We start from the raw sequence: 17,553 nt of genomic DNA, 5'->3' as shown, positions 1-17,553 counted from the left end.
CATCCTCGCCCATTGGCAGGGTTGTTGGTCTTCTGTTACTGGTAGCAAACTGCGTACTATTAAGAGTCGTGTGTTCCTGTGGCCTTCCTCCTACTACCATAACCGGCGGTGGGAAACGTCTCTGGCTAGGTTACATGTTGGCCATACACGCTTAACTCACGGTCACTTAATGGAGCACCGCCCTGCTCCTTTTTGTCCAAATTGCATTGTTCCTCTTACGGTCGTGCACATTCTTGTTGAATGTCCCGACTTCCAGGACGAGCGTGTGTCTTGCTTTCCGACCATCCCTTGCGCTCAATTGTTCCTCGATAGAATTCTTGGTGAATCGGATACTTTTGATATATTTCGCCTCATGCGTTTCTGTTCTCGTATTGGCATCCTTGGTGATATTTAGTGCCCAATGATTACTCTGCACATTTGGTGGTGCTACATAGCCTTCCCAGTTTGATGCCTTCCTTTCATAATTACTTACTTTACTGGATAAACCCCCATATTCCAGCCATAAGTACCTGGTGCATAATGGTTTAGGCAGCCATGAACAAGAATCACAGAACCCAAATGCACCCTCGGCAAAAGTGCAAAGTCCCAACATTCTCCAAAGGCAAGACTAGGTATGATAGCATTACGTTAAAATAGCTGATTACTACACTCATGACAGGCCTTGCAATAGAGATCAAGTCCTGCCTGCTACTTAGCAGTGTGAAGACTGCTCATAGTGGAAGAACCCAAATCCTTTGGAGCAGATCATCTTTTGTGGGTCAGGGATAACATAAGCCAACTACTAGACAAGAACCCTGTCCCATTGTTGCAGCAAAATAATTAAGCCAGGACATGCAATACCACTAATGGTCCAAGAATAACCAATACCACTCTACTTAAGCATTAATCTGAAGATGAACTTCGTTAGAGGTACAGTGTCCTGAGGGTGAGACCAGGTGAGTGAGGGAGAAGGCAGACTGATTGGGACCCCTGGGTGATCTCGACAGCATACCTGGAATGGGTTCTGGTGGTAGTTCTACCTCCAGGCCAGGCTTGATTTGCAATAACATGGTCCAACAGACTTTATGCTTGGAGTGGCCTGGAGGCCCTCATATCCATTACAACCCATTTGGTCTAGCGCTTCTTGCAGGAACATTAAAAAAAATACTAAAACGTCCACTTGTTCCAGCAGTATTTCTTAAGCTTGCTGAGTGGGTCTCAGATGCCTGGTGCATCTTAGACTTGGCTAGATAAAACACCGTAAAGAATCGTAAAACACACAAGTCACCGAGCCCGTTTAAAGTACTTATCAAAAGAAGGCACCCAAGCTGGGAAGACTGTGTAGTATTAAGACCGGTCAAAAACACTCAGAATGTGCTGGTACTCTTGAGGGGAGGGGGTGGGAAAACTCGTGAGAGATAAAGCAAATAATATATTCATGGAAGATATTAGAACATTTTGGTCCCAAATATGCACAATAAAATATAGTAGGAAATGCAGATTCAACCCAGTTATCAGTGTAGACCCAGTTATGAGTGCAGACTCATTATGAGTAGACCCATTTATGAGTGAAAACCCAGTTATAAGTATAGACCCAGTTATAAGTATAGACCCAGTTATGAGTGCAGACCCAGTTATGAGTGGAGACCCATCATGAGTGGAGACCCATCATGAGTGAAGACCCATTATGAGTAGACCTAATTATGAGTGAAGACCCATTATGTGAGTAGACCCAGCTGTGTGTGTGTGTAGATCCAGTTATGAATGAAGATGCAGCTACGAGTAGAGATGTCAGAGACAATCGGACAACAATGAATGAACATAAGAGGCTCTTCAACCTCCTTCCATCAAATAAACATTGGCAGTTCGAAAGAATGTAAGTTAGGAGGCAACTGGGCAAGTTTCTGCAGGAAGTGTCGTATACTGGAAATGAGGGCTTGCTGGCCGTTGCAAGCAACATCCGCTCTAATCCAGTCATCAGAGAAGCCTGGCTCTGACAGTTGAAATCTTGAAATCGACTACAGGTATACTACAAGTATACAGAATTAGTATGGGGGTACTGTACTACGGCTCAGAATGAATACTAGGTGCACACTGAACAAGCTGCAGTTATATTGACGGTAGTCAATCAGATCAATATAATGCTGTAGTTAAAATATTTCATTTGAAAATGGTGCAATTTTAAATTTAATACTGGTAAAAAGAGTGCACACTAAACTGCTGCTCAAAAGATGGGTATGAGACGTACAATAAACTTCCACTCATAGAATGGGGAATGGAGTGCACTATAACCTACCACTCACAAGATGGGTATGTGGTACATATTGTTAATTGCAGATAACGGGAAGTAAAACAGCTGCCTTTAGTCTAGAATAATTGCAGAAAATATATTCATTCTTGGAACGCGGGGAATTAATGTGCCGGATGACTTTATAAAAGCTGTAATAGTAGCTTACTCATGCAGTGCTGCAAGAGTTGGTGGGATCACAAGGGGGGAGGAGGGGGAGGAAGAGAGAGAGAGAGATTCTCACTGTAAGAGAGAGAGAGAAAATAAGATATTCTGCAGCAAGAGTACGTGTTGAGCATTAAGAAGTCAGTTCGGGAAGGTCCCGTGGCCTGCGCTCCTTCGCGAGCCTCACAACTTGCTTTGACAGTGGTGATGCAGGATCCAAGCAGGTGACCCCCAGTACCTCTGCTCAAGTGCCACTCTTAAGATCACAATACATGTTTTCCGTGAGAATTCCCATTGCTAACAATATGCCGACAGAAGCAGACCCGCAGCAGACACTGCTATCAAGAACAGATGTGTTGCGGCTTGTGATAGGGGGGTTGATTGGAGCTCTAAGTGTGATGATGGTGATTGGTGCAGTGATTATAGTGGGCATCTACACCACACAAGCCAACCGTATTCTCATACTGACGGTCGTCGCCGTCACTGCTGCAGCCCTTGTCCTCCTCTGCTACTTCAAACCATTAAACGCTTCCTGTTTAAGACAGGTAATTTTTGCATTCATTTATTTCGCGTACCGTCAGCATAAAATGTATAGTCTTTGGTGTGTTGTTGGGCTCTTGGCCTATCAACCTCTGGAGGGTTATTAAGGCCACCACAGTACCTTAACACTGTCCAACCAGCAAGTATATAGTACTCCTAGTTCTGAACACAGTCCAGAACTGATGTAAACTTTCACTGTAAACACCATCAAGCAGCCAGTAGGGTACACCTTTCACCTCCGTGTATGTAATTTAATCATGTAATCTTACTTTTAATTAAGGTATATAACTAAGCAAACGAGGTTAAACTATATATTAATAATTATGGTTTATTTGCAAAAAATGCAATGGACAACGTTACCATTAACGTGTAGGCCTATATAGTATATTTAGCCAATACATTTTTTTTGCAAGATGATAGTATCTTCTGGATTCTGTGAGCGTCACTCTAGAAGTCTGGTTAAGCACTGATGGGTCTCACAAGATACCAGACAGGTGACCGCCTCACCCTCGGTCTGGTGGGAAGGGGTGGCTTCCTCCCCCCCCTCCCGACAATATATGGCATACCATTATGTTTTCTGACGAACACAGTGGACAAACTATGTTCGTCAACTATGTCTTCAGAAGTTTGTCTTCAGTGGACAAACTTAAGTTCTTGTTTCATTACAGCAATACTGCATCACTATGAGGTTATACCAGGCAGTGCCCGGGGTCTCCCCCCCCCTCTCACCTTCCACAATCCCATCTCTACCAAACATTCCCTCTCATCTCTTTCTTTCCCTCCCGTCACCATCTTCCCTACTATTCACCAAGCTCCTACCATTCATCAACTGTTCTATCTTTCACTATCTTTACTCTTCACCACTTTCCCTTCATCCCTTTAACCATATGTTCATCCCCTTTACGATGTCTAAATAAAAAAATTCCATCCTAATTTACCTTTAATATCCTATAATATATATATATGCACAATTACATACATATATATTCACAATTATATACATATATATACAATTATATACATATATATACACAATTAAATACATATAATATATATGCATAATGACGCGCTATAATAATAATTTATAATAATATTACTGTAATCATTATTACACACCTATAGAAGGGAGTACCACCACTCGTACAGTTATGGGAGCCAAAGCCGCGGGTCCCACAAATACCTGCGAGTAGTTATCAACAGTAACATTGTAAGCCACCTACATAATAGGCTCAAACAATTATTGTAACCCCCCAAAACACTCATTGATAGAAATATTTTTATCAACGTTATATTTATCACACTTTGCACTTAATTAACCTCCAGCCCAACCACTTGGGCTGGACGGTAGAGCGACGGTCTCCCTTCATGCAGGTCGGCGTTCAATCCCCGACCGTCCAAGTGGTTGGGCACCATTCCTAACCCCCCCGTCCCATCCCAAATCCTTATCCTGACCCCTTCCCAGTGCTATAATAGTCGTAATGGCTTGTCGCTTTCTCTTGATAGTTCCCTTCCCTCCCCCCACCCCTCTCAAGCACTGAAGAAAACTGAAAGTAGTGTAAAATGAAAGCAAGAGGTGGTGGTGGGGGTGGGGGGGGGTGATTCTGGGTGCCTGACCCAGTGGCCTGTATCAAAGACTAACGTAAATTCAATGTTGAATCTATATTATTGTAGAATGTACAACGTTCAATCAAGGTTGAATTAACGTTACTCTTGGCTTTCTGCCCACTGGGACGATGCACACGAATCATCAAAATGAGGGAAGAACTTAAGCATCCAACTATAATAGAAACAATCCTGTAAGTCAAAATGACTTTACATTCAAATTCAAGTACGTTTATTGAGACATAAAATACATCTCAAAGGGATAGAGTAGCTTAAGCTATTTCTACCCCCCCCCCCCGACTTTACATTTAAGCTTGAGTACATTCAAGCACTGCAAGATACAAATACAAATATACAAAAAAATACAAGAAAAGGACCTCGGCACTGGACAGAAATACGTAATAATAATACATACATGCTGGGCCTTCAGTCTGGAATAATTAACACGCCAACAATTTCTCGGAATGCTGACTGGCTGAGTAACGACGCTCCGGTGTCTTAACAAAAGTTACCTACACTGCGAGTAGTTTGCTTGGGACTTGTAGGTACTAGTGGTATAGTTGGTTTCGTCTTCGACTTCACACCCGGGTCAGATTCCCGGGTGTGACGGCAATGGTTAGGCATGTTTCTTTTCACCTAATGGATCTGTTCACTTTGTAGTAAATATAGGTACTCGAGTGTTAGGAAACTCTTGAGGGGGGTTGCATCCTTGATCGGACCTCGATACAGGCGTAAAGTGTTTGGGTGTGTGCGTGTGTGCGCGCGCGCGCGTGTGTGTGCGTGTGCGTGCGTGTGTGTGTGTGTGTGTGTGTGTATTCACCTAGTTGTGCTTGTGGGGGTTGAGCTCTGCTCTTTCGGCCCGCCTGTCAACTGTCAATCAACTGTTACTATCTACTTTTTTCCCCCCTTACCACACACCCCAGGAAGCAGCCCGTGACAGCTGACTAACTCCCAGGTACCTATTTTTACTGCTGGGTAACAGGGGCATTAGGGTGAAAGAAACTCTGCCCATTGTTTCTCGCCCGCGCCCGGAATCGAACCCGGGACCACAGGATCACGCGTCCAGCGTGCTGTCCGCTCAGCCACCAGCCCCCACAACAGCGTGTGTGTGTCCTACCTTCCCAAAGATGCAACCACAGAACAGTTGACGAACTCCCGGGTTCCTATTTATTCCTAGATGAACAGAGTTATTAGGTGAAAGGAAACGTGACCAATCATTTCTGTCCTGCCCGGGAACCGAAAACTGAATTCTCGAGTGAAAGCCGAGAACGAAACCAACTACACTAGAGAGACCCACTCGGCAAATAAAACGTTTCTGACATTTTTTTTAATTTGGTAGCAGAAAGGTGACACTATAAGCACTTGCCAACTTCTTCTTCCATATACTTGTTATTAAATGTTACGACAAACCCCTGCAATTTCTTCGAATATTCTGCCTCTTTTTTTTTTTGACAGTCAGTGATCAGAACTACCCACTAAGAACGAAAGTTCCATTGATAATATAATCAATTAAAATAACTGCTTATATTATCGTAGAAGATACAGGAAAAACATTATTATATATTTTAATAACTAAAAAAATCGTAATTGCTGCACGATATCGGGCAATTTTTAACAAGCCAACACGTTCCGCCCATACATGTTTACCGCCCAATCAGATGACGTCCACACACACATCAGCCCCGCTCCTGTGCCAGGTGAGTCCACTACGGGCTCTCCATAGCCCGTGCTACTTAGAACTTTTTGTTCTCAGTAGCTGAATCTTAAACAACAACAACAGATGACGTCATTCGGAGAAAATCATGTGTTGTGCTATATTCTCGGCTCACTCGAGCAGGAACCAGTCTGTGACGTCACTACTTCACCGGGTCGGTGAATACATTACAGGAAATGTTGCTCCAAAAATACTGAGCCCTTCACAATACCTGAAACACCTGAAGGTGTTGCAGGTTGTTTGCTGTTTCCCCCTTCTCTACTATTAACAGTCATCCATATTACAAACAGTTCCCCATATTTCTAACAGTCCCCCCCCCCTCCCCACTGACTATTAACAACGCACTTTTACTGCTTAACAGCAGTACAAACAACCTTAGCATAATTACTGCCACGAACAATCGCTAAGAACTACCAGAACTCATCCTAACTACCACCACCAAGCTACCAGGCTCTTGCTAACATTGCTGCCTAGAACAACCCACCACACTTTCAGCCAAACCGCGTTACTACTAAAGTCAATGGGACAACCTCGCCCTCTCCTGTGCCTGTAACTTAAAACATCGTTTGTTTACGCAAGTAATGGATTAGGAAAACATATCCAAATCCGCCAACAAAGAAATTCCAAATCCGCCAAAAAAAAAACCAATCCGCCAACAAAACATTCCACCCCCCCCCCCTCGCCAAAAAAAATCAAAACCAACAAAAAAATCATAATCTACCCCAAAAAAAATCCAAATCCGAAAACAAAAAAATTAAATCTACCAACAAAAATATATATATATTTGTTGCACTGGATCACAAGTTTTGTTTTTTTAATATAATTACCATTATAATGGAAAACAAGCATATTACAGAATTATTTCGAAAAAAAGACAAGAAAAATGCAACTAAATTACCTTTACATCAGGCTGATCATCTTGAGCTCCTATAGTCACAATCTTCCCCCACTCTGTCTATGACTTGCTGTGCCCGTGCATATTTCTGTAGATCTGAGTTGTTTCAGCAATGCCTTATTAGACTTTAAAAAGGTGAAGAAGTCACTGCATATATATATATATATATATATATATATATATATATATATATATATATATATATATATATATATATATATATATATATATATGTCGTACCTAGTAGCCAGAACGCACTTCTCAGCCTACTATTCAAGGCCCGATTTGCCTAATAAGCCAAGTTTTCATGAATTAATTGTTTTTCGAGTACCTAACCTACCTTACCTAACCTAACCTAACCTAACCTAACCTAGCTTTTTCTGCTACCTAACCTAACCTAACCTATAAAGATAGATTAGGTTAGGTTAGGTAGGGTTGGTTAGGTTCGTTCATATATCTACGTTAATTTTAACTCCAATAAAATAAAATTGACCTCATACATAATGAAATGGGTAGCTTTATCATTTCATAAGAAAAAAATTAGAGAAAATATATTAATTCAGGAAAACTTGGCTTAATAGGCAAATAGGGCCTTGCATAGTAGGCCGAGAAGTGCGTTCTGGCTACTAGGTACGACATATTATATATATATATATATATATATATATATATATATATATATATATATATATATATATATATATATAATAATAAATAGTTTGTGAGGGTACCACCTCTGGTGCCAATGTGGGGACCCATAGCCTCGGAGAAGAAAATAAAAAATATTCAGAGGAGACCTTGTGGTTTCTCACTGAACACTAATATTATCTTCTCCTACCACCCCCCATTCTTTTGTATGTACACATATATATTTACTTTATTTGAACTTTGTTACAAAAAAGGAGTTACATATATATATATATATATATATATATATATATATATATATATATATATATATATATATATATATATATATATATATATATATATATGACAGTGACAGACCACGAAGGAAGAATTGAAACAGGAATTTCCTTAAGTACTATCGTATATTATATATAAAGTGATGGAAGCTGAAATTCCAGTGTTTGGGAGAATTTTTAAAATGCTTCCCGGACGCAAATTTTGACACCTGAATTCAAGACACGACTTGGAAAATGCGGACGTATGGCAACCCTAAGCTAATCGATATAGCCAAACAATGCCAGACTTAATTAACCTAACTTATTTAACCTTGTTACACACAGCCGTACCCATTACGGGCCATTCGTCCCAAAGAAAGACCCAAAACCTTAAATGCGCACGAAGACGCCATGCACAAGTAGGAAGATAACTGACGGCAGTTGTGTAATTGTCACTTTTAATGGGGAATCTATTTCCAGAGGGAGTAGCGAAGCCTCAGGCGTGACCAGCAGCCACTGATATAATGACTTCTAGAAACTGGTCGTGATGGCTGCACCTGTCGCCACCAGAGTGACAGGAGGTGGGAGGATTGGCGGGGGTGGTGATAATGAGAGGTTGGCATTTGTGGTGAGGATGGTGGTAGTGAGGGTGGTAGTAGTGAGGGTGGTGAGTGAGGAAGGGGTGTTGGTGAGATAGTAGGTAGTGAGGTAGAGGTGTTGGTGTAGGTGAGAAGATGGTGGCAGTTTACCGTCGTGAGGAAAAAGGACTTACGAGCAATAACCAGAAATGCCATCCGTGCTCGGTATGAAAAATATAAGATTGATAAATGCCTGGCAACGTGACGCTCCTTAAATCACATTGAATTTCATCGTATTTACAAAAGTACAAATTACGATGTTGTGTATCTCAACCACTGTTGCTCAACAAGGGTGTCTGCGGAACATTCGTTATGGTGAAAAGGTTTTAGGATCACTGGATCTAGAGATTGGACTTTGGTAAGGCTTTTGATGCTGTTGTACTGGGGAGGCTAGGTAGAGCGAGGTGCTGCTAGGTGAAGGAATGTTTATCACACAGGACACAGAGTCTCCTGTGTGTTCAGTAAATAAAGCATGTTCAGAATGGGTGAACATGCTTAAGTGGCGTGGAACCTTTACTGTTCACCATGTTCATAAATAATTTAGATGACAAAACAAAAACAAAATTATGATAACTACACTAAAATATGAGCGGTAATAGAATGAGACAAAGATGCAGAAAAGATTGAATGATGTAATTTTTATTTATGAGAAACGAATCTGAATTTTTTTACCAAACCACACACACTAGAAATTGAAGAGACGACGACGTTTCGGTCGTCAACTGTGAATCTGAATTTTGTGTAAACCACTCAAATTATAAATGCACAACCTTTTCCTTCAATTTGCATAATTATAAATACTTACACATTAATGAATTAGGTTTATATATTTATTTCTACTATTTAATATTGGGACTACTGCTGTAATTACAACTACTGTTGCTTTTAGTACTGCTACTGTTGACTACAACTATTGTCGTTAAACCTAACTTTGTTGTCATTACATCTACGCAGTGTTCTACCAATATGTGTGACCATTCCAAATGTAATGTTTTGAAATTTATGTCTGCAAATGTAAATGTTATTTACACTCTTGCACACCTGTTCAGTGTAGCCAAAATTTTAACGATTTGTAAAACTTATTACGAGTAAAGCCTCTTATTTTATGGTTAGGCTCGTCGAGGCTTCTCTAGTGGAGGGTGAGGCTACCCGGAGACCAGTTATTGTATTTATGCTTGTCTAAGTCTTCGTCTCTTCCACTGGAAGAGGTAGAGGTTTCATGATTATAATCACGTATGTGATAATCATGTAAGAACGCTGTTACCTGCATTAATAAATTATTTTGAATGGAAGGTTGTAGCGTACTCAGTGACTGCTCCACGACCCCATCGACCCTTCGTTCACATCTTTTAATTTTTCAGTTATATTTATTACTTAACATTCTGCCTGCCTGACCTATATATATATCAGCAAGGTGTAGGCCTGAAAGAAACGGCAAGTAATTTCGATATTGATGTTCATGCCGAGGAAGGTTGACTAGGTGGCAATCCTTAATCGGTGTTCACCCAGGTTGTTAAATGATTTGGCAAGTCGTACTCCAGAGGAAATTTATGATTAAGGATCTGCCCGAAACGCTGTGTGTGCTGTTGGCTTTACAAGAATATATAAATAAAATAAAATAAAATTGATGAGACAAAAACAAATTACTGCTAAACAATATAACAAGGAACCTAACGGCCGGGTGCCTTATTTGTTGCCCAAACCAATAAGGCACGACCACTACTGTGGGTGCGTTAGGTTAACATAACTGGTCCAGAAACACAATCCTGCTGTACATTTAACTAAGTTAGTATTACAACAATACTTCTAAACATTCAAGAAAAATTCGCTTTGAATTTGAAAGAATATTTGTTTTTGTATATTTAATATTTATTCTACTCCTCAAGTATTACGAAAATCGCATGACACGATGTTTGCCATTTGTGGAGCGTTGACTCTGTGACGGAGTGTATGATCTCACAGCTAGTCCATGATACCAGGAGACTGTCTCTTAGTATTTCCACCATCGCCCACTGGATCGGGGACACAGCCCATCCGCTGGATAAGGACGCAGCCTTTCCTCTCGAGCGTTCATCAAGTCACTAAACTGATGTACCGTACCCAGCCTAATCGAGAACCTACAAATTGAAAACAGGACATCAAGTCAATTTTGCGAGCAATGAAAGTAGGCCTATTGCGACAACCAACTATTCCTATGAAGTCTGAAAGGTGGATTTGATTGCCCATAATGTATTTTCAACAAATATTTCAGCTGTTCATCATACACATACACACAAATAACTTTTTTCAGTGTCAGAGTAGTTAGTAAATGGAATGCACTAGTAAGTGATGTGGTGGAGGCTGACTCCATACAGAGTTTCAAATGTAGATATGATAGAGCTCGAGAATTTCATGAATATGTACACTAGTAGAGTAACGGTTGAGAGGCGGGACCAAAGAGCCAAAGCTCAACCCTGCAAGCACAACTAGGTGAGTACAACTAAGCGAGTACACACAACATTGCCACTACGTTCATACAACTTTGCATCAATGTAGGAACAGTAAAAATAAGATGTTTACGTTTTGTGTTTGCTGTGTGCGTATAAGGAATGTTGAGAGAGAACGGGAGAGAGGGAGAAAGGAGAGAGAAACAGATTGGGAGGGTGGGAGAATTTTGTTATGTAAGAGTGAGAGGAAGAAAGGAGCAGATTGGGAGGGTAATTGTGGTCGAGACTCGAATGGTGCATTTCGGGGAGACGGGGAGGATGTGTGTATGTGTATTAAGGGAACATGTAAGGGTGTGTGGGGAAGACTTGAGCACAGGGGTCAACCCGGGCACTATCAGGTACCCCATCAAGATTATTACTATACAATGAAGGCAAGTCTTTTGTTAATAAACAAATTATAAATTGTCAGCGAGACAATTTCCTGCTGCAGCTGTCAGTGAACAGCCCGTCACTCTTGCTGAAAGCACTACATTTTTTACGCAATCGACCCCGGCGTAAAAACTGTTGTGGCTTAGGGAAATGAAAATTTTGTTGGTATTGACGCTTTTAGAGGCTATTGAGTACCGGCTACGGTTGGCTTGGTGGATGGCCTAGGTTTTGAGGCGTTTAGTTAGGCTAATTTCTATTTTTTACAAACGGGAATTCGACAGAATGGGCTGATGAGAATTTCTATATGTAGCTATCAGTGAGATAATTTCGTGATGTGGCTATCAGTGGGAGAATTTTGTTATGTAAGAGTGAGAGGAAGAGGAGGAGGAGGAGGAGGAAGCAGAAGAGCGCGGCGTGACCTTGTAGAGTATGTGTACCACCAGCTGTTACCATCTCCCCACTGCTTATGCAACCCTCAGTGACTTGATTATTATGCAGACCCTCCCAGTGCTCAGGTAATTGGCTAATTGGTGCTCAGCCAGACCTGCTTCAAGTTTCAAGTTGGACGCATTGCATTATCGTACTACTACTGCGTGGTAGTATGATAATGCGTGCTTTATGATGAATTTCTTTCCTAAACTGCCTTGTGGTGCGCATCTGGTTGACCGTCACACGTAAAGCTACTAGCCTTCTTTGCTTATCTCTAACCCTTTAACTCAGAACATTTCTTTGAAAATTCAACGCTTACAAGGACCAACAGCTTCAAGCTTAACAAACCACAAAGTTGGAGAGAGAAAAACAGAAACTTTCTCATCCATACGGGTAATAAACTATGGAATCGCCTACCTGGCTTAGTCGTAAATTACAAGACATTATTCCTGTTTAGAATTCCGATGGAAAAAATCTCCAGGAATCATGATAAGGGAAGGTTACAAGCCACCAGCTTCGTGTCCCAGTCAAGGTCAGTAGAGATGGTGGCTCTCTGGTAAACTCGGGTATAACATCGGCCCATATCACCTTGCATAACTTTTGAAGCCAACTTGCTTTGTCTTGGAAGAGTTTAATATGACAGGGTCTGTTCTATTTTTGTATATATTAAAATATAAAATTCTGTATCGAAACAAATGGTGCACGCCATTTGAGCACGTTCTCTGAGCACTTCCTTCAATAAATTACCTGCAGGACTGCTATACTCACGCGGGTGATCATTGTACACATTTGGCCGTGACAGTTGACCCCGTTCAACAACGCTCTCCTCAAATTACCGATATTGCTTTCCGATGCTTGTTCACCCCATACTCATCCTGGGACTGGTAAACCAAAAGGGTTACAGAAGGGACGAAATGTCTGAATCAGACCTCAAGAAATATTTCACATTACCATTACCATTATCTCCTCTCTTTATGGACAATGTGACGGCTAGTAAGAAACAGTGTTCAGTATTTAAATATCACAGGATAACAGAGTTGTTTATTATTTTAGGCTTCCCGGTTCATACTTTCAACATGTATAAACATATTTCCTTTGTCTACAAGAAGCAAAATATAGATGCAGTGGTTAAATTTAGGGTATTTTATAATTTTTTTGCGAAGTGGCAAATTATTTGCCATTTCGTGCAGCGTACGTTTAACGTTCTCAAAATGTGTGAAGCGCGCTGCACCTCCGACACCACCACCACCACCTTTATTGTTTTAGATTCGGCTACGCGGAACATAAAGTTCCAAGTAGCACGGGCTATGGTGAGCCCGTAATGGACTTACCTGGCACAAGAGCGGGTCAGTAACTTGGACCACACAACAATTAACATATCAGCCCGTCCTCCTAAGGTGTCCCAACGTCAAGAAATTGTCTTACTAAAGTGCCTTTATCCTAACCTACCAGAGGACCCAAACAGAAAACGGGCCAGTATGTCAATTTCGCTAGCCGCTACCACAATTTTGAGTCTTTGGTAACATACGTCAAAATGCGACGTTCTATTAGGACGGGTTGAACATATTGCTTGTGACACACCGATGAGAAGGAAACTGGGCTTCCAGGATATCTCCTCAAAAGATTTATTAAGCAACAAAGTAGACACTGACAACTAAGTGTAATTTGTAAAAAATATAACCATTTTACGACAGTTGTAATTACAACACCTACACATTCAATCAACTTTGATGTAGCAATGAATTGATCTTGCCAGTTCCAGCACCGGTTTAGGGGTCTTAGTATTGAAATGGTATAATAAAACAGCTTTCCCTTTCTAGTTTTAGCATATTGCACCTTCCTTATTTTCTCTATAAACGTCCACGTTCTCTTGGTGAATTACATTTTTTCTTGCCTTTAGGAGACAGAGGTGGAAGCGAGCGACGACCCTCCAGCCTACGCGGACGCCATCAAGATGGAGATACCTCCTCCATCCTACTACATGGTTGTCACCGACGACTTGTACAATCCCTCCACCTCCTTCACCCCCATCGGCGCCGGCTTCTACTTACCAGAAACCCCGCTCTCCAAGCGCAAGGCTGCAGGCTTCCCATCTTCCAGTGATACCCCACGAATCAGTAGGTGGCTCGTCGGGGCATCCGCTAGTCCCGCCCTCGTCAGACCTGGCGCCGGTAGCCCCATGATAATTAGGTCCACCGGTAGCCCCATCGTCATTAGATCCTCCGGTAACCCTGTTTTAATCAGGTCGTTTGACAGCCCCGCTGTTGTGAGGTCGATGGGTGGCCGCATCACCGTCAGCCCACTAGTGAATTCGTCAATCAACAGGTCGCCAAGCAGTCCCGCACTGAATGTATGTGCTGGTGGTCCCTCTCTCTCCAAGTCTCCTAGCAGCCCCGCACTCAATAAATTATTTACTGGCTCTTCCCTGACGGTACATGCGAGTGGCCTCTCCACCAGGTCGCCAAGTAACCCAGCACTTAACAAGTTACTCGACAATTCACCGGGGACCAGTGGCCAGTGTGTCTACAAGATGCCTACCACCTTGTACCTCAGGAAATCTCCGAGCACTCCGGCACTTAGTAAGCTGTTGGCCAAATCACCTACAAGCCCAACTGTCAACGTGTCCTTTGGCTACCCACATGTTCAAAAGGCATCTGACAGCTCTTCTGTCAACATGTCACCCAGCAGTCCTTCTGTCAGCAGGTCTCCTGGTAGAACAATGGTCTTTGCTCCACACGGAAGACCCGTCTTCGGTAGGTCGATTAGCAGCTCAGCTGTTAGCATGCCATCTGACAGCCCCTTGATCAGCAGGTCACCGGGCAATCCCTCCAACAGGCCTCCGGGAAGCCCCTCCTCCAACAGTTCTTCTGGTCCTGTCTTCACTATGGCGTCACTTGGCAGCCCATATTTCAGCAGATCGCCTGGCAGACCTGTCATAAAGTCGCACAACAACCTCTCTCCCAGCAGCTCTCCGGTCAGGCCCTGTGTCACTAGGTCGCCTTCAAAATCCTTTGTCAAAAGGACTCATAGTAATCTATCTGTTAGTAGCTCCTCTTACAGTCCCTCATTGAGCAGATCGCCTGGCAGTCCGCACATCAGCAGATCGCCAGGCAGACCCACTGTCAGCAGAGTGCTTAGCAATCCCTGTGCCAGTAAGTCTCCTGTCAGCTCTTGTGTCAGTAGAGCATCACCTAGATCCTTTAACAGGTCGCTAAGTAATCCCCCTGTTAGTAATTTGCCTGATAGCCCCTGTATCAACAGGTCGCCTGGTAGCCCCTGTATCAGCACGTCGTCTGGTAGACCCCCTATGAGCAGATCGTCCAGCAGCTCCTCGGCCGTCAGTAATGACAGCAGAGCGCTTCGCCAGAGAGCCCATCGCGGCGAAGGCTCTGAAAGGGAGGGGCGAACAAGGGAGCAGAACACAGGTGTTGTGCTCAACCCGGCGGGTCTCAGCTTGCCTCAAGGCCGCAGTGACTCCACACCTACAAACATGACCGGCAACTTCATGGAACCACACGTGTTTTGGTACAACATGCAATTCTAACTACTAATCAACATTGGTACAGAAGCAAAATGAAGAAGCCCAAGTGCGGCGGTTGCGCTATACGACGAATTTCATGTTTTCTCAAAACAATGATATAACTTTGTTAACATGATGTGCTTAATTAAAACAGATTGGGCTGAAATTATTGCTAGAGTTTGTGACATTCAGATATCTATACTGTGTAGATACTGCTACTAAATAAGTTTATATTACAGCTAATAAATTTACACCAAACGCTTGATTCGAGAATCGTGTGGAGTGTTCCGCTATAGAGTGAACACTAATCTGACACCAACATGACGAACACCATAGCAATGTCGCACGCTGGCAACACACTGGTCGCTACCGCAGGAACAGAAGTAGAAGTAAACAAATGCTGGCGAACGTTCGCCGGGCGTTGCTACGCGACGTCACAGCCAGACGGCAGGCGGGACAGCTCGCTCAGGCCGGGCACCCGTCTTCCGCACAGCCTTCTAGTGATGGTTTTATGCTTTCAGTCATAAGACGCCGTCATAAGAGTCCATATGCCACGACTATTATAATACTAGTGTGTGAGCCCTTTGACCTTGCGCTCTGGTACTCGTGACGAACAGAGCGGCTCAATTGTCATACTACACACATCTATAGAAATGAATAACTTTATGCCGTAGTTTAACCAGGCATTATGAAGAGGTGGCTATAAAAGGAGAACCAACCGAGAGATCGCAAAGTCACCATTATCTCACACACAATACTTTTATGTCTGTAGCCATTACTGTCATCATTTGCCTGGAGGAAGGTCATAGACTTTAGAGATGGTTAATTTTGTTTCATTTACGAAGCAACAATCGAAGCTTATGTAACAGTATCCCATGACACGATCACTATCGTGTGTGTAATGAAACCATACACGAGGTAATCATGCACACTGTTGGGTATATATAATGTGAAGATGTAACCACGAAATTAGGACTCTGGGGAACCCCTGCCAGTAGTAGTGGAAACGTTACAATGTAGTGTAGATCAAGTCCCCTGTTCTTTAGCCGTGTACATGAACTTTACAATGGCATTTCATAAATGTGACCATGGAGTGATAATCCATAAAATAAGGTTCCCAGTGAATAGAAGGGAAAAAGGGGAGTTGGATAATAAATTACCTGACGAACAGGTCACAGTGAGCTACAGCAAATCAAACAAAATCTAGTCCGAGCACGGTAAAAAACAAAAAAATTAACTTAATACCTCAAGACACTGTTCTCACACTGCTACTTATTCTTACCATCGTATCAAACTTAAACAAAAACACAAACCACAGCTTCGTGTCATGCTAAAACCAATCATAAAAAATGCTTCTGTAAAAGAAAAGAAACACTACAAATATCAAGGACTTCTAATGGCCAACGCAAAACAATCTGTTCAACAGTGATAAATTCCCGCTACATTGGAAAGGAAAATGTTAGAACTCAAACCGAGTTCAGGATACAAGACGCAGCTTGTCAACCAGAACGGAAAGAACACGCAAAAAAATTAGGTATAATGATGTCTGACGATCTAACATCTAGTAAATAAAGATGACAGCGTGGATATTACCACCTTCAAAACAAGGGATGTCACCCTAGTGAGCTTACTTTCAAACAACTGGTGTAAACTCGTATTGAATATCTGTAATCGCCTTCCAGTTTAAAACAGGATAATTCTTATACACAACGTATACAAATATCCTATACTGTGTGCACAGATTCAGTAAAATACCTAAATTCTCTTAAACACTCAGAATGTCCTCTCTGCAATGGAGACAAAGAAATATATCGACAGTATACACATGACTGATACTAAGGTCGTCAGGTTTCTAATCTGTACAATAAAATAATAAAAAAATTGGAGCGAGTGATACGGTAAGAAGAGTACACTGGACTCAGCGAGGTGAACACACATACTTATCAGAGACCCACCACTACTCACCAGTCTGCAAGCAATAAATATTGCCGGAACAAAGAGTAAAGTCTTCCGGTTAGTAGAGT

The 17,553-nt window shown here is 42.2% G+C and overlaps 1 protein-coding gene across 2 annotated transcripts; it reads left to right on the top strand.

The window, feature by feature from the left end:
- The first annotated feature begins 2,567 nt into the window (after nt 1–2,567).
- Nucleotides 2,568–15,695, top strand: LOC123756779 (putative uncharacterized protein ENSP00000383309). 2 transcript variants are annotated; one of them, XM_045740091.2, is made up of 2 exons: nt 2,568–2,976; nt 13,910–15,695. In XM_045740091.2, the coding sequence occupies exons 1-2, from the start codon at nt 2,704–2,706 to the stop codon at nt 15,551–15,553; spliced, it is 1,917 nt and encodes a 638-aa protein (XP_045596047.2). In that variant the 5' UTR covers nt 2,568–2,703; the 3' UTR covers nt 15,554–15,695. The 2 variants fall into 2 exon arrangements, with proteins under 2 accessions (XP_045596047.2, XP_045596048.2); XM_045740092.2 differs by lacking the exon at nt 2,568–2,976 and adding an exon at nt 8,948–9,083.
- Nucleotides 15,696–17,553: the final 1,858 nt, after the last annotated feature.

This window comes from Procambarus clarkii, chromosome 26, assembly GCF_040958095.1.
Source record: "Procambarus clarkii isolate CNS0578487 chromosome 26, FALCON_Pclarkii_2.0, whole genome shotgun sequence".
Lineage (NCBI taxonomy): Eukaryota > Metazoa > Arthropoda > Malacostraca > Decapoda > Cambaridae > Procambarus > Procambarus clarkii.
This window is presented reverse-complemented; position numbering and strand designations above follow the sequence as displayed.